The sequence below is a fragment of the Pelodiscus sinensis genome, chromosome 10, assembly GCF_052426305.1.
Source record: "Pelodiscus sinensis isolate ZL-2025 chromosome 10, ASM5242630v1, whole genome shotgun sequence".
NCBI classification, from domain to species: domain Eukaryota; kingdom Metazoa; phylum Chordata; order Testudines; family Trionychidae; genus Pelodiscus; species Pelodiscus sinensis.
Window position 1 is genome coordinate 56477160 of NC_143061.1, and position 22681 is coordinate 56499840.

The 22681-nt window shown below is 56.4% G+C and overlaps 1 protein-coding gene across 2 annotated transcripts in view; it reads left to right on the plus strand.

Moving 5' to 3' along the window:
• HDLBP (high density lipoprotein binding protein) overlaps positions 1-22681 on the plus strand; it is a 72065-nt gene that overhangs the window by 32087 nt on the left and 17297 nt on the right. For both annotated transcript variants that reach the window (XM_075937152.2, XM_075937153.2), the window contains exons 3-20: positions 588-700; positions 1699-1853; positions 4480-4695; positions 6787-6993; positions 7407-7622; positions 8377-8583; positions 8776-8883; positions 9501-9605; positions 10375-10453; positions 11137-11276; positions 11520-11624; positions 12041-12154; positions 12866-12952; positions 13076-13207; positions 14081-14299; positions 16368-16589; positions 16811-17029; positions 17927-18065. In XM_075937152.2, the coding sequence (XP_075793267.2) occupies positions 625-700; positions 1699-1853; positions 4480-4695; positions 6787-6993; positions 7407-7622; positions 8377-8583; positions 8776-8883; positions 9501-9605; positions 10375-10453; positions 11137-11276; positions 11520-11624; positions 12041-12154; positions 12866-12952; positions 13076-13207; positions 14081-14299; positions 16368-16589; positions 16811-17029; positions 17927-18065 (2746 nt within the window). In that variant the 5' untranslated portion in view covers positions 588-624. The remainder of the gene's footprint in view (positions 1-587; positions 701-1698; positions 1854-4479; positions 4696-6786; positions 6994-7406; positions 7623-8376; positions 8584-8775; positions 8884-9500; positions 9606-10374; positions 10454-11136; positions 11277-11519; positions 11625-12040; positions 12155-12865; positions 12953-13075; positions 13208-14080; positions 14300-16367; positions 16590-16810; positions 17030-17926; positions 18066-22681) is intronic.

The following is a 22681-nucleotide window of genomic DNA, read 5'->3' on the forward strand; positions in this document are numbered from 1 at the left end:
CATTTGTTCAGCAAAGGTACTCGAGACCTAGTAGAAACTGGAGACAAGGCTAGGCAAGATACAGAACCTTCTTCAGGCTCTGTTGTCCTTTGTAATAATGCAGAATCAGGCCCCTTGGTCAACAGGAAAAAGCCCCTAGAAGTGGCTTTTGCTCCAATCTGGTCGCTAATGAATAGAGCCCAGCAGATCTGTGGATATTCACTATCTGTTTACAGATTAGATGCAGATCCCAGTTTGGTATCCATGCAGGGTTCTACTAATGAACTCTTATTTATTTTGAGGGGGGTGTAACAGAACAAACCACAAACCACTTACCATCAGTTTGTCCCTAGATGACAAATGTACAAACAAGAAACAGTTTCCCCTTGATACTGAACAGCATCTCTTAAAGTCGCTGTTTCCTTCCTGGGCATGGAAGGGGGAGGTGATTTGCTTTTATGGAGGCTCTCAGATAAACACAGTGAACCCTTCACCCCACGTGAAGGTCTAAAACTAGTCTCCTAAATTCTGTCCATGTGGAGATCCACCTCTCCCTGGCTTTGGCTGCCGGGATCCTGGTAACAAGCAGTGCCCCTTCTCTCTCCCAGTGGCATACCCGGACTGTGTGTGGGTGGGAAATCGACAATGAGCTCTGTGGCAGTTTTGACCCAGGAGAGCTTCGCTGAACACCGCAGCGGCCTGGCTCAGCAGCAAGTGAAAGGTAAGGCCGCCCCCACGTTCCTGTGGACTCCCGCTTGCTGTCCTCTGCTGCCTGCGTGTGCGTCAGAATTGCTAGGCTGTGTTTTTGTGTGTTGGGGCATCAGATCACGGTTGCCCACCCAGCTTAGAAGGGTGGTATTTCGGATCTGCTTTGCGTGGGGGTAAATGACCTGCAGAATCAGGTCCTCGGCCTCTACCGGGACACCCCCCCCTTCAGCAGATAGTGACAGCAGAGCTGTGTCTGTAGAACAGGATGTATGTGGGAGAGCAATATGCGGTGATAGCTCTTTCCATAGCCGGTATCGGGCATGGTGGGCTGTTCCCTGCCACACTCATGCAGGTTTTCATGGCCATAGCTACTGACGGACTTCCCATCCTCCCAACAGAGCCGGCCAGCACCAACATCAGAAGAGTTGCGTCTGTGTCGCAGCAGGTCTGGTGTGCCTGGAAACCTTTGCTAATCCATAGTGGATCAGACCTGAGTTGCCCCCTCTTGCCCAGTGTCCAGGACTTCGCTGGACTTTCTCTGCTCTGTTTGATCCAGCCCCTCATTCTCTTTGCTTCAGAGCGACTCCAACCTGCCCCTTCTACCTTCCTTGCCCTTGCCCTATCTGCATTCTCTTTCCTTTCTTTGCATGTAGCTGATCCCTTCCTAACTCAAGGCACCCTCAATGTGTGTCACTGTTACAGCATTTGCTGCCATCGCTTGTTTGTTCTGCCGGCGTGTTCTGCTGGTTTTTCCTCACTTTGTCATGTCTATATAGATTGCAATCTATTTGGGGCAGGGACTTGTCGCCTCCTCTGTTTGTTCAGTACCTGGACAATGTGGCGCCGTTCTGTATTGGTCCTTAGGCACTGCCATAATAAACATAATTACTTAGGACGATTCTAAGGTGCACAACCTACTTCCCTCAACCCTACTTCAATAGTGATGTGCAGTGTACCCAAATGGGAGACTTGCTAGCAGTTAAATTGTTTGTCTTGCTTGCCTCACTGCAGTTGCAGCTTTGAATTCTGAAGAGGAGAATGACCCTCCAACTTACAAGGATGCCTTTCCTCCCCTCCCTGAGAAAGCCACATGTCTGGAACCTGCTCAGGAACCAGCTGGTGCCTGGAGCAAAATTCGACCAATCAAGGCTTCTGTCATCACTCAGGTTGGTGGAAGCCAAACCTCTCTCCTCCCCACCCTAAAAACAATACAGATGAGTAGGGCCCTACAAACTCTTCTGTGCAATCCGATCCCCCCTGCCGCTCCTAGCTGCTGTTGCTGTTCTAGCTGCCTGTGGAAGGACCGAAGTTGTCCTTTCCCAGCACAGCCACTCCTGGTGGGAAGCTCAGACACATCTCCAGAAGCAGTACAGAAATGAGGATGAGACACCCTCACTTGTGCACAGCAGCAGCCTGGGAGCTGGGTTTCGGGTTTCTTGTCTTCCTGCCCTGACTCCTGCTATAGCTCCAGTCACTGAGCTCAGTGCTTCAGAAAAGGGCAACAAAAATGACTAGGGGTTTGAAATGGGTCCCATATGAAGAGAGAGAGAGCATGGAAAAGAGGAGACTAAGGGGGATATGATTGAGATCTGTAAAGTCGTGACTGGTGTGAAGAAATGAATAAGGAAAAGTTATTTACTTGTTCCCATCATTTCATTTGGTGACCCCTAGTTCTTATGTGAAGTGAATAGGTAGCAGGTTTAAAACAAAAGGAAGTTTTTCTTCATATAGCACACAGTAACCCTGTGGAACTCCTTGCCAGAGGAGGTTGTGAAGACCAGGAATTTAACAGGGTTCAAGAAAGAGCTACATAAATTCATGGAGGTTAGGTCCATCAGTGGCTATTAGCCAGGATGAGTAGGAATGGTGTCCCTAGTCTCTGTTTGTCAGAGGCTGAAAATGGGAGACAGAGGAGGGATCACGTGATTTTCCCCGTTCTATTCACTCCCTCTGGGGCACCTGGCATTGGGCACTGTGGGCAGGCAGGACATTGGGCTGGACCAACCTTTGGTCTGACCCAGTCTGGCCATTCTCATGTTCTTCCTACTGCTGCAGCTTCCACCCAAGCTGCTCCAGCCAGGGTTCTCTCTGCTCTGGGGTTTCTGCTGTGGGGCTGCTTCCAGGACTGAGCGACCCATTTTTCCTGGGGGGTTTGGAAATGGTCAGAGGCACCAGCATTAATCTGTCCCTGGTGTGGGTGCCTTGTTGGCACAGGAGAGATCCTACACCCCCTCCACTTCCCTACACCACCTCTGACTGCTGGGAGGGTCCTGCCTTAGGAGGCAGCACAGAAGTGAGCATGGCAATTCCCGGGACCTTTCTACACCAACTTTGCAGCCCTCCATGATCCTGCTTTGGGTCAGGACCCCACAGTTACAGCACTGTGACCTTTCAGATGTTTACATGTGATCCTGACAAACTTTAAAACTCTCTGGCTGCGAAATTGACGGGACTAGACTGTGAATTTGGTAAGGCCCTACAGACCAGCATCCCTTCATGCAGTCGGTAGTGTGCTGAGGGAGGATGGAGTGTGGTTTCCTCCTCTCCACTGTCCCAGGGAGAGGAGGGCCTGTAGGTGAGAGGGATACGGCAAGAGGGTTAAACCAAAGGGCTCTGGCTGCAGAGAAGGTATGCCTGCATTGCCAGGGCTCGACAAATAATGCAGTCTGCTCGCCTGTGGCGAGTGGATTGCAACCCGGAAGAGTTCGGGTTCAGGCATTCTGCGCATGCTCAGAACGATCTGCACATGTGCAGAACACTGGAAAGTGCCGCTGGCGAGCGGGGCTTGCCGCAGTTCAGCGAGCCCTGTGCATTGCTGTAGGACAGAAGTTGGCCAAAAGCCTTATTCTTGACTGTACGCCCTCATTTTGGTGAATAGTATTGGTACTCCTGAGCCTGGACAAGAAATCCAGAGCTCCAAGAGCTAATACTGCCACTGAAGGGATATAAAACAGGAATGTGAAGGACTAGTCACTCCCCCCGGCCCCATCAGAAAGAGATAGCGGGAGAAAGGAGGGCACTTCAAAGTGGCAGGGCCGCGTGGAGCCTGGGGCCAGCTGGGGACTCCTCCACTGACTCCAGATTCCGTGTGGCGCTGCCACTTTGAAACACCACGTGGAGCCTGACGCTGGGCTCCCCACGGCATTTCAAAGCGGCAGCGCCGCATGGAGCCCAAGGTCAGCGGGGGAGTCCCCAGCTGATCCCGGGCTCCACGGGGCCCTGCCACTTTGAAACTCCATGTGGAGCATGATTCCGGGCTCCCTGCGGCATATCAAAGCCCAGCTGACCTTGGGCTTCATGTGGCGCTTTCGCCTTGGAAGCTCTAGTGCTGTTGGTATACTTCAAAGGCAGCGGCGCCCCATTGATTATTTAACTAGTCAATTACTTGCAATTTTAACATCCCTAATATAAAAGTTCATGCTTCAGGACTTAGAGATGAGCCTAACCAGCCTTGGGAGGCAAGAACAAGTACCCTAAATCTGCTTGCTGTGGGTTCTTGCTCCTTCCTTCGAAAGCAGGTAATCCTGGCGGACACGGGGACCTCAACTAGGATTCAGTAGGACAGTGACTATTGCCTGGAATGCAGAGAATTCCTGTGGCATAAATAAAGCATATAATTAAAACTGCCCTACCTTGATGGCTCCGCCTACTGCATGAGTATCTTAATTATCGTGAAGAGCCAGGGTAGTAACCCTATTCCTAGCTGAAGCGGTAGGGCTGGTCCATAGAACTCAGCAGCCTGTGTCATGCTGAATAAGCTGCCCTCCTCTTACTTGTTTCTGGGTTGGGCAGGTGTTTCATGTACCACTGGAAGAGAGGAAATACAAGGACATGAACCAGTTTGGAGAAGGAGAGCAGGCCAAGATCTGCCTGGACATCATGCAGAAGACTGGGGCTCACCTGGAGCTCTCTCTAGCGAAGGACCAGGGCCTTTCAATCATGGTCTCTGGCAAGCTGGAAGCTGTCATGAAGGCTCGGAAGGAAATTGTCGCTCGGCTTCAGACCCAGGTGAGTGTATCTAACTGTTCTCTGCTACTTGTCTTTGCTTCTCCCTCCAGATGCCCAGCTCTTGGGAGGCCTTTGGGCATGGGTGCTCAGACCAAAGGCTTGTCATTAGATGACTAATCCAGTCTTGCCTCTTTCAAAGTGCCCAAATGATGAATTGGGATGGAGACTGGGGTTCAAAGCTAATTACAGGCCATGGTGCAAACTCCTCCCCAGCTAGATCCCTGCAGCATCTGCTACAAAGACGGCACTGCACCTGGAGAGACTGCAGACCCCTCACAAGAGGCCTAGTATATCCCATGACAGACCCTGAGCAGTGGGCGGCAGGAGTCTGAGTGGGGGTAGAGACACTGAATTCCTTTCTGTTCCCCGAGTGCCCGGGGCGGGCTGCTCCAGAGCAATCAGGAATGTCCTAGAGCCAATTGGAAGGGGCCAGAGGCAGTTGAGACAGGCTCGGCAGAGCACCTGTAGCCCTTGAAGAATCTGCTGGGACTAGTTGAAAAGGGCCCCCTTGGGGAGGGCGGGGAGCCAGGCGCTGGGAGAAGGGTGGTGTTCTGCACTGCGGAGGAGCTGGCAGACAAGCATGCTCGGGTACCAGGAGGGAGGTGCTGGGCAGAGCTGGCTTTGCTCTGGTAATGGATGATGAACTACCTGCTGCTGCTGCCATTAGGGGCTTGGGTTTCTCCCCCACACCCCAGAGAGGGGAGACTGAGGCGACAGAAGGTCTCGCCCAAACCCATTGACTGGCCTGTGATGTGGGTGTGTCTGCCTACGGAAAGGGGCAGAGGCTCCTCAGAGGCAAGGCCTGGCCACCTGGAAGTGAGAACCCCTGAAGCAGAAGGCCGGAGCTCTGCCTGGTACAGCTGGTTAGATGGGAGGTGCTGAAGGAGAGGTGTCACTAGGGACAGAAAGTCATTGCACCGGGGGTTGGATATCCTAGCTCCCAGCCACCAGCACCCAAAGCCCGGGCTTTCCTCCTCACTGCTGCATGTTTCCAATCTGTCTGCACAAGGGAGTGAGCTTCCTGCCGTCTGTTCTTTGACACCTCAGCTCGCTTTCGACTTGCTGTTAGTTTCTCCAGTGCATTCTGGCTTGAAGCAGTTGCCAGTGATAACGCTAAGGGGGACACCACAGCGGCACCCTTCCACCCACACGCTGCCCCAGCCAGAGGGCAAAGAGTGATACGAGCTCTACCCAGGGCACATCTGGGAGGGCAGGCTGCCCAGATGTAGCGCCTGTGGGGCCAGCATGCCAAGATTGCCTGTTACCCTTGCCCATGCCCAGACAGAGCCTCATGTCTGTGTCTCTTACACCAAGAGCAGTAGGCAGTAAAAGTGTCTCTCTGGGTCACCCCCAAAGGCAAAACCCGAAGTCCTTGTCTTTTGGAGGTGGGTGGGTGTGAATGTCCTGTCTCGACAGGTGCTGGTATCCAGGGATCCCATGGGCCCATACTCCTGAGCCACCAAGATGGCAAAAAGGTTAAAACTAAAGTGATGGGCTATTCAAGACAAGGACACATTTGCTCGCGAGCACCCACCCACCTACCGCTTAATGGCCGATCCCGAGCCTGGCAGCTACTTCTGCAGTCTGGGGATTGCTCAGAGCCCTTCCCCTGCAGAGTGCACGTTCCCACCAACAGCCCCTGCCCTCTGACTTGAGCGCGGCCTTGGAGTCCCTAGTGAGCAGGTACCCGCGTGTATTGGTCTCAATGTTGGCAGCAGAACCAGCACTTTCACCCTCAGGCCTTCTCTTTAAACTCCAGCTGCTTGTCCTGCCCCTGCCCATGGTGTATCCAGGGGACCTTGCCATCCCCAACCAGGCCACTTTGGTCTCCAGAGCGTCCTTCTCACCTCTCTCCCGAGCTCTACTCGAAATACAGCTCTTGGGCTGAGAACAGGATTTTTCACTTGTGTTGGTAGTCCAGGTCCACGGAGGGAAATCCTTCGTATCTTCTCCCTGGCAGGAACATAGCCACGGGCTCAGGGAATGTGTCTTGCTCTGTAGTGCGCTCCTGGGGGGCAGCCAGCCTGGGCCTCTGCTTCTAATTGTGACCCAGGAGTGTACTGACTCGCATGTTGGGCTGCTCTGTTGCAGGCTTCAGCGACAGTTGCCATTCCCAAGGAGCATCACCGTTTTGTCATTGGCAAGAGTGGTGAGAAGCTGCAGGACCTGGAGCTCAAAACTGCAACCAAAATCCAGATCCCCCGCCCGGAAGACTCCAGCAACCAGATCAAGATCACTGGCACCAAGGAAGGGATTGAGAAGGCCCGACACGAGATCCTGCTGATCTCCGCTGAGCAGGTATCTCTCTTCCCAGCCTCCTGGGAACAGATGGACACCTGCTTGCTGCCCCCATGTACGAAGGACCACAGTGCAGTGGGGAAACGGCTGCCTTTAGTGCACCTCAGAGTCAGGAGCCCTGGCGTCCAGCCGTGACTGCCACTGGCTGTTTGTACAGAGCTGGCAAGGAAGTGTGAGCCTTTTGAAATGCTGAGATCCTTGGGTGAAAGGAGCAGGGGCCTCAGGGCTGGGAATGTTGTGATCGGGGCGGTAAGGCTCTTCCTGCCCCTGTCTGCATTATGAACAAGGAATGCTTGTGTCCGGGGGGGCCAGGCGCTCCGAGGTAAGACGTGAGACTGAAGACTGGGCATCCCTGCATGCGTCCTGGGAACATTCCATGGAGCTCTGGAGAACGTCTCGCTTTGCTTTTGCAGGATAAGCGTGCCGTGGAGAGACTGGATGTGGACAAAGTGTACCACCCCTTCATCGCTGGCCCCTTCAACAAGCTGGTGAGCGAGATCATGCAGGAGACAGGGACACGCATCAACATCCCACCACCCAGCGTCAACAAGACCGAGATAGTCTTCACAGGTGAAAAGGAACAGCTGGCCCAAGCAGTAGCTCGTATTAAGAAGATCTATGAGGAGAAGGTAGAAGTGCTCTACAGAGAATCTCTCCTTTTCCGCCCTGTGTCTGTCACCCACCGTGTACTCCTCGTGTTGACCCCTTCTTGTTGTGTGTGTTGGGTTTGGTCAGTTGTATTGCTCCCTGCTTTAGGAGAAATGGGTCTTCTGCTGGGGTGAGGTTTTGAATGCTCAGCCTGCAAAGCTGCTTCTGTGGTTGGCCTGCCACAAGGAGTTGTCTGATTGGAACTAAAAAGAAAAAAACCTGAAGAAAGGAGGAACTTCTGGGCTTGGCTTCCTCCAGTAGCTGTCCAGTATGCGTCTCTCCTGCTGACCCTGTTAGCTGCTCTCGCTGTTGATGTTCCAGCTGAGAATTGCAGGGCTGCTCTCCGGTGGCTGAGTCTGAATTCTTTACCCTTCTGAAATCCCTAGTGTGTGGCTCGTGTACTTCCTGCAGTCTGGTCTCCCCCTGAGAATGCCATTGGGAGTCGGGGCCTTCTCGTGCTAGACACGAGACACGTGTGCATGCATGGGAGTTCAGCTGAGAGCAGCATGCTTCAGTCACAATCCCTGTAAGCAGGAGATGGGATCCCAGATCGCAGCAGGAGCCTCGTTCTTGCTTTAATTGCCCTGAATACTCCAATTCACTGTCCTGGTTCGTTCATTCTTTCCCTTGCTCCTTTCCGGGCACAGGGTTTTTACTGTATCTGGTGGCTCCCTTCTCTCCCCGCTGTGCCCCTGCCCCGTGTGAGTGATGCCTTTGCGCCTCTTCCCTACCCAGAAAAAGAAGACTACAACCATCGCAGTGGAGGTGAAAAAGTCCCAGCACAAATATGTCATCGGCCCCAAGGGGAATTCCCTGCAGGAGATCCTGGAGAAAACGGGCGTCTCTGTCGAGATCCCACCCACTGACAGCAGCTCTGAGACGGTGATACTGCGTGGCGAGCCTGAGAAGCTTGGGCAGGCGCTGACCGAAGTCTATGCAAAGGTAACACTCGTTGCAAGCGACCAGCCATCGCTCTTAGGCGGGCCCCGCGCCCTGCCATGTCCTGGCCAAAAAACGTCCACTTGAGTGGCTCCCAGGCCACGGACATCTGCACTGTGCTCTTGTGACCTCTGTGCTAAGCAGGCTGGTGCTGATGGGAGCTGACAGCCCTTCATAGGCTTTCCTCTTCCCTAGGCAAACAGCTTCACCGTCTCCTCCGTCTCTGCCCCCTCTTGGCTTCATCGTTTCATCATTGGAAAGAAAGGACAAAATCTGGCCAAAATCACTCAGCAAATGCCAAAGGTACAGATGATCCATGGCAAAGCCCCACTCCATAGGGTGCCTCGGCCTCTTTCCTCCGAGAGCGCCTCTGCCCTTCTCTCCAGCCCCTCAGAGCGTCGGTCGGGAACCCTGGGAGAGACTCTCACGATGTCACTGGGAATGGAGAGGAGCGGGCACTTTCCGTGCTACCGCCCTTGCCCTTCCATTAGCTCCTTCTGGCATAAGGTCACACAGTTGCTAGGGCAGGCTGAACCTTTTGTTTGGAAGTTTGTGCGACTCTTATTAAAGAACCACAAGAGAGTCATTGCGTTGCTATGAGGTAGTCATGCAGGCCTTCAAAGGGTGAGTGAGCAGAAAATCTGCTATCTGTGAAGTGGGTGGATCCATGGAGTGAGGTGCCCAGAGTTGCTGTGGGAATCAGGAGTAGAACACAGGGCACCTTCTCTAGACACGCTACCTTGTGGCCTTTTGATGCGGGGGACCTTCCCTTCATACAAAGAAGGGCAGTCTAACACGCAAGTCGTGTGCTCCCTGGGCGGAGGAAACGAGCCAGTCCTCTGCAGCAGAGATGGATGGCTTTGTAGCACTGATCTTGCTTGCTCGTCCTGAAGCTCTCTGCCATGTTCCTTGTGTTAAAGGTTCACATCGAGTTCACTGAAGGGGAGGACAAAATCACCCTTGAGGGTCCCACAGAGGACGTGAATGTGGCTCAGGAGCAGATCGAGGTCATGGTCAAAGATCTGGTGAGTGGGAATGGAGTGTCAGTGAGGTAAGACTCTGCGCTGTGGAAAAGAACAACAACGTGGATGTGGGTACCAAGAAACAAGGACAAGCTTGCGTAGCCGCCTTACATCCCCAGATGCTGAGCAGGGGCACGAGAGAAAGCAGGCAGGCTAGAGACTTCGTACCAGGAGTTGAAATGAAAGCATCCCCTCTCTGCCCCAAGTAACTTGCCTTAAGCCCTCCCAAAGAGCTGGGGTGTTGAGGCAATACAGGACCGGGAGCTTTCATCCCAGGATTGGTGGGCTTGCATGGGGACTTAGTGCCCAGTGTGCAGGTTGAACCTCTGAAAACCAGCACTACTTGTTGCAGGGCCAGAGTCTGTGGTGTGCTGGTGCCTAGGAGCCCTGTGGGCCCAGAGTCCGGTTCCCCGCAGCTCGGCTGCCGAGCGCGCCCCAGCAGTACTGCTCGGTGGAGCCTGGAGCGCCTCAGCGGAACTGCCTGCCGTGGGGACTTGCAGGGCCTGAGGCAGGTCTGGGGGTTGGGGGGGTTGGATATGACCTCCCCTGGTCTGGCAAAAATCCTTCATCCGAGACCGGTCAGGCCCCGGGGTGCTGGACCAGGGAGGTCCAACCTGCAGTTCAGACTAGTTACTACTAGTAACTTGATGGCCCTCCTCAGCTGACAGCAGTGTCTAGTGGTCAGGCTTACCATTGACCTTCGGTTACCAAGGACAGCCGATGCAAGAACTGGTGCTCTGCCGTCTGCCTAACCCTGCCCTGCTCTTCGCAGATCAACCGGATGGATTATGCAGAGATCACTGTGGACCACAAGTTCCACCGACACCTCATTGGAAAGAGTGGAGCCAACAGTGAGTGGTGCCTTTTGGTGGGCCGCGTACGGCAGTCTTACCACCGTGCTTTGTGGGTTCCTCAGTCTCCCACGCCTTGTCCCTGTGCTCAGCAGCAGCTTCTCCCAGGGCTGCTAGTTCAAGGGTTGCTAGCGGAGGAGCGAGCTGCAAGGCTTGCTTGAACTCTCCAAGTTGTCCTGGCGGATTGGATGGGTGCTCCAAGGTGACAGGCCTCGCTCCAGCTCCGGGTGGCACGTTAATGCCAGAGGGAGGGGTTCATGCCTAGAACAAGTGAGATTCTAGCTGCTCACCTGGACTATGGTCCTGTAGGGTAAATGGGATTTGTTCCTTCAGCAGGTGCAAATGGACATCTCTTGATTCAAACCGCTGGGATGAGGGGTGTTTTCCAGGGGGAAGGGGTGCCTATTGCATTCCTTAGGCTTGTGGACACAGTGCTGCCTGTTCCTCTAGGCTCTCGCTGGGTGTTCCCTAGTGTACATACACAATCCTGCTTCTGCTGAGCTCCCAGGTGGAAAAGCTCTACCTCCCCACCCCTTCTCCCGGCTGGTACTCCCTGTGTCTGGAGCCTCCTTGGGGAGGCTGGCCTAGGGTTCGGGTAGTCCCTGCCGTAATGACGCTTCCAGTCCTGCGCTGGTAGATGTGACAGACTGGCCGCGTGTTCCAGCAAAACCCTTCTCTTGCAGTTAACCGGATCAAGGACCAGTACAAAGTATCTGTGCGCATCCCCCCGGACAACGAGAAGAGCAATTTGATCAGAATTGAAGGAGACCCTCAAGGTGTCCAACAAGCCAAGAAAGAGCTGCTGGAACTTGCCTCCCGAATGGTGAGGGAGAAGGCTCCCCAGAACTGCCTTGGCCAGCGGGGTTTCTGGCCGCGTGTCTAACGTTTCTGGGACTAGCGCAGAGGGGCCTTTCCCACAACTGGCGCGTGTGCCGTGCTGTACGCTTGCTGGGGGCTTTGCTGAGTCCACCTCTTGGCTTTCGGCGCCCTAGCTCCAGGCTGGCATAGGCAGGAAGGGCGTGGAACTCCTCCTGATGGAAACCTAATTGCATCTGTGTGTTGGCAGGAAAACGAACGCACCAAGGACCTAATTATTGAGCAGAGATTCCACCGAACCATTATTGGGCAGAAGGGCGAACGCATCCGGGAAATCAGAGATAAGTTCCCAGAGGTACGGCACCTCTAGCAGCCTGCATTTGGGGTCTGTGGGACTGTTCCTCCTTTAGAGGGGCTGCTGAGACCCCAGCTGAATGGACTGTGGTGTTCTGCTGCCACCTCGTCCCCCATGGGGCCCTCAATGAGGGTTCGAACAGGGGACCTTTGGCACCAAAAGCGCAGGCCTCTACCACTGGAGTTCACGGAGCCCCTCTGTTTAGCGGTCGTGGCTAGGAGCCTGCTGTTCATGTGCACCAGCCGTTAGCTGGGACCCTTAGGTACGAGAGTGTTCACACGGATGCCTTCCACTGAAGGGTTTCTGAGTCCTGGCACAGGAGGATCCTGCTGTGTTATGGGTCTCCTACCTTGGCAGGTCGCACCTTTTAAACATGAAGAGATGTTTTGTTTGCTGTGAAGTGACATTTCTTGCAGGTTATCATCAACTTCCCAGACCCAGCCCATAAGAGCGACATTGTCCAGCTTCGAGGACCCAAGAACGAGGTGGAGAAATGCACCAAGTACATGCAGAAGATGGTGGCAGATCTGGTATGAGAGCTTCGTGGCTTGTCTTGCACACCTAGCTCTAAGTTTGGGAATAGAGAGCAACTACTGGCATCGCGCCTGAGCTCTGTCAGAAACTAGTAGCACGGGGGCAGGCAACCTCGTTTGGGTTAGGGGCCACTGACCCACAGAAAAATCAGTCAGGGGCTGCACACAAGTGAGGGGGGGGACCCTCACTGTGCCCCTGGCTGTGAGAAGGGGAGACACTCCCTGCATTCCCCTTGCACACCAGAGCCTAGCAGGGGCTCCACCTAGTAGACTTTGTACACTGGAGCACCAGCATGGGCTCCCCAATGCTGGGGGGGGAGGGAGGGGTTGAGTCTCGGTGACTGGCTCCAGGCAAGCCGAGGGCCACGTCTGGCCCCCAGGCCTGAGGTCGACTGTCTGTCGGTGCCCCCCCCCCTCCGTTGGAGCAGATGAGTGAGATGCCTGTGTAGTGCTGGTCTCGGTAACGAAGGGACAGCGCCCCTTCCAGACTCCAGGATAGCGGAGGGAGGAAGGAGGGGTCGCCGCCCAAACCCATAGCTTCAGTCTCTTCCGAGTTTCTTGCTTTTCTGACCTTCTCCCATCCATGGGCAAGCAGCGCGGCCCTCTCCCAGATGCCTTAAGAAATCCCAACCGAAACAGGAAGGGTGAGGCCTGGCCTGACTCCATCTCCTCAGCAGCTGATTCTCTTCTCTCCTCTGTCCCTTGCAGGTTGAAAACAGCTTTTCTATTTCTGTCCCTATCTTCAAACAATTCCATAAGAACATCATTGGGAAAGGAGGTGCTAACATCAAAAAGGTGAGTTGGTTGCTGGCCCTCAAGTCTGAGTCCCTCTGTTCCTCTGCCCCTCACTCCCACCTGCTTGGAAGTGCAATGGAACCTTCCCAAGCGTCACCTCGGGCCCGTTGGTTCTCGTTGCAGATCCGCGAGGAAAGCAACACCAAGATTGATCTCCCGGCGGAGAACAGCAACTCGGAGACCATCATCATCACTGGCAAGAGGGCCAACTGCGAAGCTGCTCGCCACCGGATTCTCTCCATCCAAAAAGAGCTGGTAACGGGCTAGACATGGAACACGGGCCTGACACAACGTTGACTTTAAGTCCCCTTAAATACACAAGCAAAGCAAACCAGTTGCTCTGGAGAAGCTAGTCTCTTGTGTGTTGGTTTCATGGCATCAGTGTTGGCATGCTTAAGATGGGAGCCCAGCTTTTCAGCAAACGAGATCTGGGGTCCTTTCCCGAGAGGGGTTTGTCTTGGCAGCTTCTTTAGGCAAGTCTGTATCCAGCTTGCGGGGATGATACTAAAATGCCTGTTAAAGACAACTGCACTCAAGGAAAACGTTAAACAAATTCTTGAACATTCAGAATGTAAAGAGTGCTAGCAAGGGAGCCTCTTCATACAGAGGATGCTTTAATCCACGACCAGTTTCTCCAGATATTTCCGAGGACCCGCGTCCTCCAACCATAGCAAGCATAGCCCGTCCCCAAAGGGGGTAGAGATCCACCTGCCTAGCCCTGAGAGCCTGTCTAAGGCAGACCCGTCCAGACTACCGTTTTCAGTGGTATGTCGTGCAGCCACTTGTCTCCGGGTGCACGTCTTCTCAAATCCCACCCATGCTTCTGACCAGAGTCTGTCTGACTGTCTCTTCTGAAAGACGCTTCGTTCACCAGGACCCTTCTGTGCCCAGCTCCTCAGAGTCATGGAGGTCATGTGTCCAGTGCCCATCATTGTGCCGGGAGACTGGCATGTGCTGCTTAGCAGATGTCCCAGGCCCCCTGCTCAGATGTGCTTTGTATGGTCCTCTCCCAGCACTGAAATCCCAGTAGTCTCAGTATTTGGGATGGGCAGAGGTCTGCTCCCCTCCCCTGCCCTCCGCGGCTTGCCACGCACGGTGCAACCTTAACCGCCTGGCCTCTTCTCCTAGGCCGACATCACTGAGGTGGAGGTCTCCATCCCCTCCAAGCTGCACAACTCCCTCATTGGTGCCAAAGGTCGCTTCATCCGCTCCATCATGGAAGAGTGTGGTGGGGTCCACATCCACTTCCCCACAGAGGGCTCCGGAAGCGATACTGTCACCATCAGGGGCCCTGCCCAGGATGTGGAGAAAGCCAAGAAGCAGCTGCTGCACCTGGCAGAGGAGAAGGTAAGCCCTGTGACAGGCCAGCCCTCAGCGTTGGGTCAGTCTCCCTCCGTGCCTCACCGCGGGGGGAGTGCATAAGGCCAGGCCGCTGCCAATTGAGCTCTGGGCAGAGGCTCGTGGCTGCAGTCCGAGAGAGGAGCCTCCTCTTCTCTTCCTTGCCTCCTGCCTCCCATCCCGGGGCATCCTGCATTTCAAATCCATCACATCCCCATCCCCCTTCCCGCCATGCTCCGATCCTCTCCCCTAGCCTGGAGGCCCCATGCACTCCAAACCCCTGGGTCCCACCCCCACCACACATTTTGTTACGTGCACCAATATTGAGGTGACGTGTCTGTGACGGGCTGGGTCTGGGCACAGCTGAGTGCGTCCGCTCAGGGCGAATTGCTCAAATCCGGGGCTCCTTACAGCCCCCAGACTGGAGACCTTCCCAAACAGGCCACACACCAGTCCCACAGAGCGCTTCAGCAGCCTGCCTGAAGCCTCCCGAGCAAAACCCCTCCGACACCCCAGCAATATCCATGCCCCAGATGGCCCCGGGCCTATACACAGGTGGGGGGTCCTAGCACCCAATCCCACCTACCCGGAACAAGTTCTGTCCGGTCCCAAGAAACTAGCCACAGATCCCTGGTCAATTTATCCTCTGGACCTTACCCACAAATCACGCTCAGCCAATCCTTTAGAATCTACCATCTAAGGGTTTATTGCTACGAGAAACTTTAGCAACCTTACTCTCATTGCTTTTCTATCCTACATTACATGCATCGAATCTCCCAGTTCTCAATGCAGGCTCTAGCAGAGATGTTACAGCTGCTGGCTTAAAAGTCCTTGTTGCACATCCTAGGTCAGGATGGGTCCACAATTCTTTCCGGCTCTTCGATCCCTGTGCTGCTGCCTCTGGGATGAAGTGCTGAGCTGAGTACCAAGATGGAGTCAGCCACATGGCATCTTTATACATCCTTCCTGGTCTCTTCTTGGCCAGGTGACCTGCCGCAGCCAGCGGCCTATCCCTGTGTTCCCTGCTGGTAGCCTTTAGGTGTTGGTCACCATTCATGAGGTGTGTCCTTGGCCCATTGAGTGCCATTGTCCCACAGGGCCTCGCTAATTAGTACGTCCCTAGGCCGGGCTCTGCCCAATGTTCAACCACGTGCAGAGAAATATTCAGTATCCATACAAAGTACATGCTTATAGCGTCACACACAGACATTATACAATCACATGACCAGCGTACATAGGATTAGCAGACAGTGAGCTACTATTCAACACCCCACATGGCCCCTTTTATACCATTTTTGGGGCCAACACCCCCCCATGGGTGCAGCCGTGATCTGGCTGCTTCCCTCCAATTCAGTAACGTGACAGTGTCCTTACTGGTGAACCTAGCAAAACGCATTCCACGTGTGCATGGAGCCGCGTTCACAGGGTCTTCGTGCTTGTCCTGCTAATGCAGTCAGAACGTGGTACCACCGCTGCTAGGACGAGGCACGTGGCTCCTGGTGGCTTTCCAGCCAACTCGGACTGGCCTCCTTGTCTGACGTGCCCTTTGGCTCTGGCTGAAGGGTTAGAACTTTGTGCCCACGTGTCTCTACCCCTTGCTCTGAAATAGAACCACTGCTGTGCGACCAGAGTTGGTCAGACCCAGAGAGGTGCCGCTCTGGCCTTTGCCCAGGCCTGCACGTGCCAGTCCGGGGCATCGGTTTTCACATTCCTCGGTGTAATTAAGGCCTCAGGTGACAAGGCGTTACCCCAAGGTGCACGACTGGCTGCTGAGTGAAACGGCTGTGTGCTCAGACCCTGGGCCAGGCCCTTAGCTGGTTGGTGGCGTGACACTGGCTTCTCCTGCAAAGGGGCCAGGCTGTTCTCACTCGCTCCGGCTCCCGTCTGCTCTCCTCACCCGTTAATCCAGCAGGGCTGCGCTGTGCCATGTCCCACCTCCCAGTGCCAGGGTTAGATGCCTGGGAATGTGGACATCTCCGTCTCTCACACCGGGCTGCTTTATGGCAGGCGTTTCTCTGAGGGTGAATTGGCGGCGCTTGCATTGGGTGCTCACTCGGGTGGGGTTGACTTTCACTAGCAAACCAAGAGTTACACCGTGGACCTTCGTGCCAAGCCTGAGTACCACAAGTTCCTGATCGGCAAAGGCGGTGGCAATATCCGCAAGGTGCGTGACAACACGGGGGCCCGCATCATCTTCCCGACCTCCGAGGACAAAGACCAGGAGCTGATCACCATCATGGGGACCGAGGGGGCTGTCAAGGAGGCGCAGAAGGAGTTGGAGGCACTCATCAAGAACCTGGTGAGGGCGGCTTCCTCCGTTCCCTTGTCTTCCTCCCTGTCCTGTGCCCGCCCGTCTGGGGGAGCGGCCTGGCCCAGGGCGAGGGGGCCTGGGAGAGGCTGGGCTTGGCGAAGAGGGGTGGGCACAGAAGAGGGGCGTCCCACGCCGTGAGCGAGGGCAGGGTTCCTGCCTGCGAGTAGAGTGCAATGACTAACCACTGCGGCCGTGTCCCCTCCTCGCAGGACAACGTGGTGGAGGACTCCATGGTGGTGGATCCCAAGCACCACCGCCACTTTGTTATCCGGCGAGGGCAGGTGCTCCGGGAGATTGCGGATGAGTATGGGGGTGTGATGGTCAGTTTCCCTCGCTCTGGCACCCAGAGTGACAAGGTCACCCTCAAAGGAGCAAAGGACTGTGTGGAGGCAGCCAAGAAACGGATCCAGGAGATCATTGAAGACCTGGTGCGTGTCCCAACAGGCTTGTTTTGGGAAGCAGCCACTCTCTTACGCGTGTCAAGTGCTGTGTCTGTACCCCCCCCAAGGGCTCCCCACTTTACCCAGTCTGACCTAAGGAACCTGGGGCCATGTGACCTGCCACAACGGAGCTGGCAGCCTGAACCTGGATCAGATCCTAGGAGGTTGCAGTCCAAGCCCCGTGTAGACCCTAGCCTGAGAAAGGGGTCTGTCTGGGCAGACAGCTCTTCCCTGGGCCAGCTCGGGCAGTGGGTTTCTTCTGGGCCAAGACTCTGCTGTGTCTTTCCCGTACCCTTCTGGGAAACGCCACTCAGGAACTGGAGTCCTCCACTCGGCCGCCACCTCCCCTCCACTGTAGACACACGGGCGGGGGTGGGGGTCCTGGACTCGCTTCTGGGTATCTCTCTGGCTTGCTCTGTCCCCCTTGGCAGCTTCGGGGGGGGGGGGGGGGCAGTTGTTCTTCCACTGCTGAATTGCGAAGGGCAGCTCTCTTGCTCCTGCACTGGGAGATGGTGCACAGAGCGCTTCAGGCATGGGGGTGAACTCGGGGGCTCCAGGCCCAGGGTTGGCTCCTGTTCCCCCATGGCTAAGTGAAGAGCCGTGGGGGGGCTGGGTATGCATGTGGGGAGGGAGCTGTGGCCCTTAGCTGGGGGAGGGGGGCAGCCTTTGGAGGCCAGGCTGCCTTTCGCTTGGCGGCAGGAGAGATTCTGGAATGTACCGACAGTCTTGTTCCTCTGTCTCACCCTTTGCCTCCACCCTGCTCCGTTTCTACCTGTGGCTCTGGGCATGCCGTGGGGAGTCTGAACGCCACACTGGCTGGAGTGGGAGGGAGGGTGTGACAGTAGGTGCCATCTAAGACCCCTGCTTTCTCCGTCACACCTGCAGGAAGCTCAGGTGACAGTCGAGTGCACCATCCCCCAGAAGTTTCACCGCTCTATCATGGGCCCCAAAGGTTCCCGAATTCAGCAGATCACTCGTGACTATGGTGTGCAGATCAAATTCCCCGACAGGGAGGAGAACCCAGGTACGACGCTCTGAGAGCTGCTTCGGGTGCCCCAGCTCTGCATTCAAGCCTTTCCCTGCAGAGGGGCCATGTGGGCGGGGGGCAGCCTTGCCAGTGGACACGGGTGCTTTGAGCTGTCCAGTTCTCCCCCCCCCCCCCCCCCCCCCAAAATGGGTCACCAGGATGGGGTCTTCCCCCCCGCCCCCCCCCGCCCCCTCCAAACCCCTCCTAAAATGGGTCACCAGGATGGGGTCTCCTCTCAGTCGGACTAGAACTGCCCTTCGGCTTGTCTCCTTGGGCTCCTTCCTTCAGGAGGAGGGGAGCCTGCATGGCAGAGCTGTGGGGTGCAGCAGCCCGCAGCCGAGGGGCTACAAACATTGGCTCTCGACCGTGTTAAACTCTCCTTGGAGGGTGAACTTCTCCGCGCATCTCCTCTCCTCACCCCTCAGCCCAGCCCCCCTGACTGGAGAGGGCTGGCTGGGGGGGGCGCTAAAGCCCCTGGCAGGGCTCCCTGTGCCTGGCTGCCCTGCCTCAGGGGCACGTGTTGAAGGGCTGGGCTTTCTCACCTGCACGGCGGGTCCCTGGCTGGCTTTGTTCTTGGGGGGTGGACACGCCCCTCGGCTTCTCCTAATGGAGCAAACTCCACAGGGCAGGGCTCAGCGCAGGACGGGCCCTGGCGCGCACGGCTGGCGCTTGGAGTCCCTTAAACTCAAGGCACCAGGCTGCGCGGACATGGGGCTCTGCTCCAGCCTTGTCCTAGCACAAGCCCCTCCGTCGCCCGTGCATGTGCTTGGGGCTCCCCTTGCTTAGACAGCAGCACTGAACCCCCCCCCCCGTGCATTCACTTAGCGCTCCCCTTGCTTAGACAGCAGCACTGAACCCCCCCCGTGCATTCACTTAGCGCTCCCCTTGCTTAGACAGCAGCACTGAACCCCCCCCCGTGCATTCACTTAGCGCTCCCCTTGCTTAGACAGCAGCACTGAACCCCCCCCGTGCATTCACTTAGCGCTCCCCTTCCTTAGACAGCAGCACTGAACCCCCCCCCGTGCATTCACTTAGCGCTCCCCTTGCTTAGACAGCAGCACTGAACCCCCCCCGTGCATTCACTTAGCGCTCCCCTTCCTTAGACAGCAGCACTGAACCCCCCCCCGTGCATTCACTTAGCGCTCCCCTTCCTTAGACAGCAGCACTGAACCCCCCCCGTGCATTCACTTAGCGCTCCCCTTCCTTAGACAGCAGCACTGAACCCCCCCCCCGTGCATTCACTTAGCGCTCCCCTTCCTTAGACAGCAGCACTGAACCCCCCCCCCGTGCATTCACTTAGCGCTCCCCTTCCTTAGACAGCAGCACTGAACCCCCCCCCCGTGCATTCACTTAGCGCTCCCCTTCCTTAGACAGCAGCACTGAACCCCCCCCGTGCATTCACTTAGCGCTCCCCTTGCTTAGACAGCAGCACTGAACCCCCCCCCCGTGCATTCACTTAGCGCTCCCCTTGCTTAGACAGCAGCACTGAACCCCCCCCGTGCATTCACTTAGCGCTCCCCTTGCTTAGACAGCAGCACTGAACCCCCCCCCGTGCATTCACTTAGCGCTCCCCTTCCTTAGACAGCAGCACTGAACCCCCCCCCGTGCATTCACTTAGCGCTCCCCTTCCTTAGACAGCAGCACTGAACCCCCCCCCCGTGCATTCACTTAGCGCTCCCCTTCCTTAGACAGCAGCACTGAACCCCCCCCCCGTGCATTCACTTAGCGCTCCCCTTCCTTAGACAGCAGCACTGAACCCCCCCCCGTGCATTCACTTAGCGCTCCCCTTGCTTAGACAGCAGCACTGAACCCCCCCCGTGCATTCACTTAGCGCTCCCCTTGCTTAGACAGCAGCACTGAACCCCCCCCCGTGCATTCACTTAGCGCTCCCCTTGCTTAGACAGCAGCACTGAACCCCCCCCGTGCATTCACTTAGCGCTCCCCTTGCTTAGACAGCAGCACTGACCCCCCCGTGCATTCACTTAGCGCTCCCCTTGCTTAGACAGCAGCACTGAACCCCCCCCGTGCATTCACTTAGCGCTCCCCTTCCTTAGACAGCAGCACTGACCCCCCCCCGTGCATTCACTTAGCGCTCCCCTTGCTTAGACAGCAGCACTGAACCCCCCCCCGTGCATTCACTTAGCGCTCCCCTTGCTTAGACAGCAGCACTGAACCCCCCCCCCGTGCATTCACTTAGCGCTCCCCTTGCTTAGACAGCAGCACTGAACCCCCCCCGTGCATTCACTTAGCGCTCCCCTTGCTTAGACAGCAGCACTGAACCCCCCCCCGTGCATTCACTTAGCGCTCCCCTTCCTTAGACAGCAGCACTGAACCCCCCCCGTGCATTCACTTAGCGCTCCCCTTGCTTAGACAGCAGCACTGAACCCCCCCCGTGCATTCACTTAGCGCTCCCCTTGCTTAGACAGCAGCACTGAACCCCCCCCCCGTGCATTCACTTAGCGCTCCCCTTCCTTAGACAGCAGCACTGAACCCCCCCCCCGTGCATTCACTTAGCGCTCCCCTTCCTTAGACAGCAGCACTGAACCCCCCCCCGTGCATTCACTTAGCGCTCCCCTTGCTTAGACAGCAGCACTGAACCCCCCCCCGTGCATTCACTTAGCGCTCCCCTTCCTTAGACAGCAGCACTGACCCCCCCCCCCGTGCATTCACTTAGCGCTCCCCTTGCTTAGACAGCAGCACTGAACCCCCCCCCCGTGCATTCACTTAGCGCTCCCCTTCCTTAGACAGCAGCACTGAACCCCCCCCGTGCATTCACTTAGCGCTCCCCTTGCTTAGACAGCAGCACTGAACCCCCCCCCGTGCATTCACTTAGCGCTCCCCTTGCTTAGACAGCAGCACTGAACCCCCCCCGTGCATTCACTTAGCGCTCCCCTTCCTTAGACAGCAGCACTGAACCCCCCCCCGTGCATTCACTTAGCGCTCCCCTTCCTTAGACAGCAGCACTGAACCCCCCCCGTGCATTCACTTAGCGCTCCCCTTGCTTAGACAGCAGCACTGAACCCCCCCCCCGTGCATTCACTTAGCGCTCCCCTTGCTTAGACAGCAGCACTGAACCCCCCCCCGTGCATTCACTTAGCGCTCCCCTTGCTTAGACAGCAGCACTGAACCCCCCCCCGTGCATTCACTTAGCGCTCCCCTTCCTTAGACAGCAGCACTGAACCCCCCCCCGTGCATTCACTTAGCGCTCCCCTTGCTTAGACAGCAGCACTGAACCCCCCCCCGTGCATTCACTTAGCGCTCCCCTTCCTTAGACAGCAGCACTGAACCCCCCCCCGTGCATTCACTTAGCGCTCCCCTTCCTTAGACAGCAGCACTGAACCCCCCCCGTGCATTCACTTAGCGCTCCCCTTGCTTAGACAGCAGCACTGAACCCCCCCCGTGCATTCACTTAGCGCTCCCCTTGCTTAGACAGCAGCACTGAACCCCCCCCCGTGCATTCACTTAGCGCTCCCCTTCCTTAGACAGCAGCACTGAACCCCCCCCCGTGCATTCACTTAGCGCTCCCCTTCCTTAGACAGCAGCACTGAACCCCCCCCCGTGCATTCACTTAGCGCTCCCCTTGCTTAGACAGCAGCACTGAACCCCCCCCGTGCATTCACTTAGCGCTCCCCTTCCTTAGACAGCAGCACTGAACCCCCCCCGTGCATTCACTTAGCGCTCCCCTTGCTTAGACAGCAGCACTGAACCCCCCCCCGTGCATTCACTTAGCGCTCCCCTTGCTTAGACAGCAGCACTGAACCCCCCCCCCGTGCATTCACTTAGCGCTCCCCTTGCTTAGACAGCAGCACTGAACCCCCCCCCCGTGCATTCACTTAGCGCTCCCCTTCCTTAGACAGCAGCACTGAACCCCCCCCCGTGCATTCACTTAGCGCTCCCCTTCCTTAGACAGCAGCACTGAACCCCCCCCCGTGCATTCACTTAGCGCTCCCCTTGCTTAGACAGCAGCACTGAACCCCCCCCGTGCATTCACTTAGCGCTCCCCTTCCTTAGACAGCAGCACTGAACCCCCCCCCGTGCATTCACTTAGCGCTCCCCTTCCTTAGACAGCAGCACTGAACCCCCCCCGTGCATTCACTTAGCGCTCCCCTTGCTTAGACAGCAGCACTGAACCCCCCCCGTGCATTCACTTAGCGCTCCCCTTGCTTAGACAGCAGCACTGAACCCCCCCCCCGTGCATTCACTTAGCGCTCCCCTTGCTTAGACAGCAGCACTGAACCCCCCCCCGTGCATTCACTTAGCGCTCCCCTTCCTTAGACAGCAGCACTGAACCCCCCCCCCGTGCATTCACTTAGCGCTCCCCTTGCTTAGACAGCAGCACTGAACCCCCCCCCCGTGCATTCACTTAGCGCTCCCCTTCCTTAGACAGCAGCACTGAACCCCCCCCCGTGCATTCACTTAGCGCTCCCCTTGCTTAGACAGCAGCACTGAACCCCCCCCGTGCATTCACTTAGCGCTCCCCTTGCTTAGACAGCAGCACTGAACCCCCCCCCGTGCATTCACTTAGTGCCCCCCTTCCTTAGACAGCAGCACTGAACCCCTCCCCCCCCCGTGCATTCACTTAGCGCTCCCCTTCCTTAGACAGCAGCACTGAA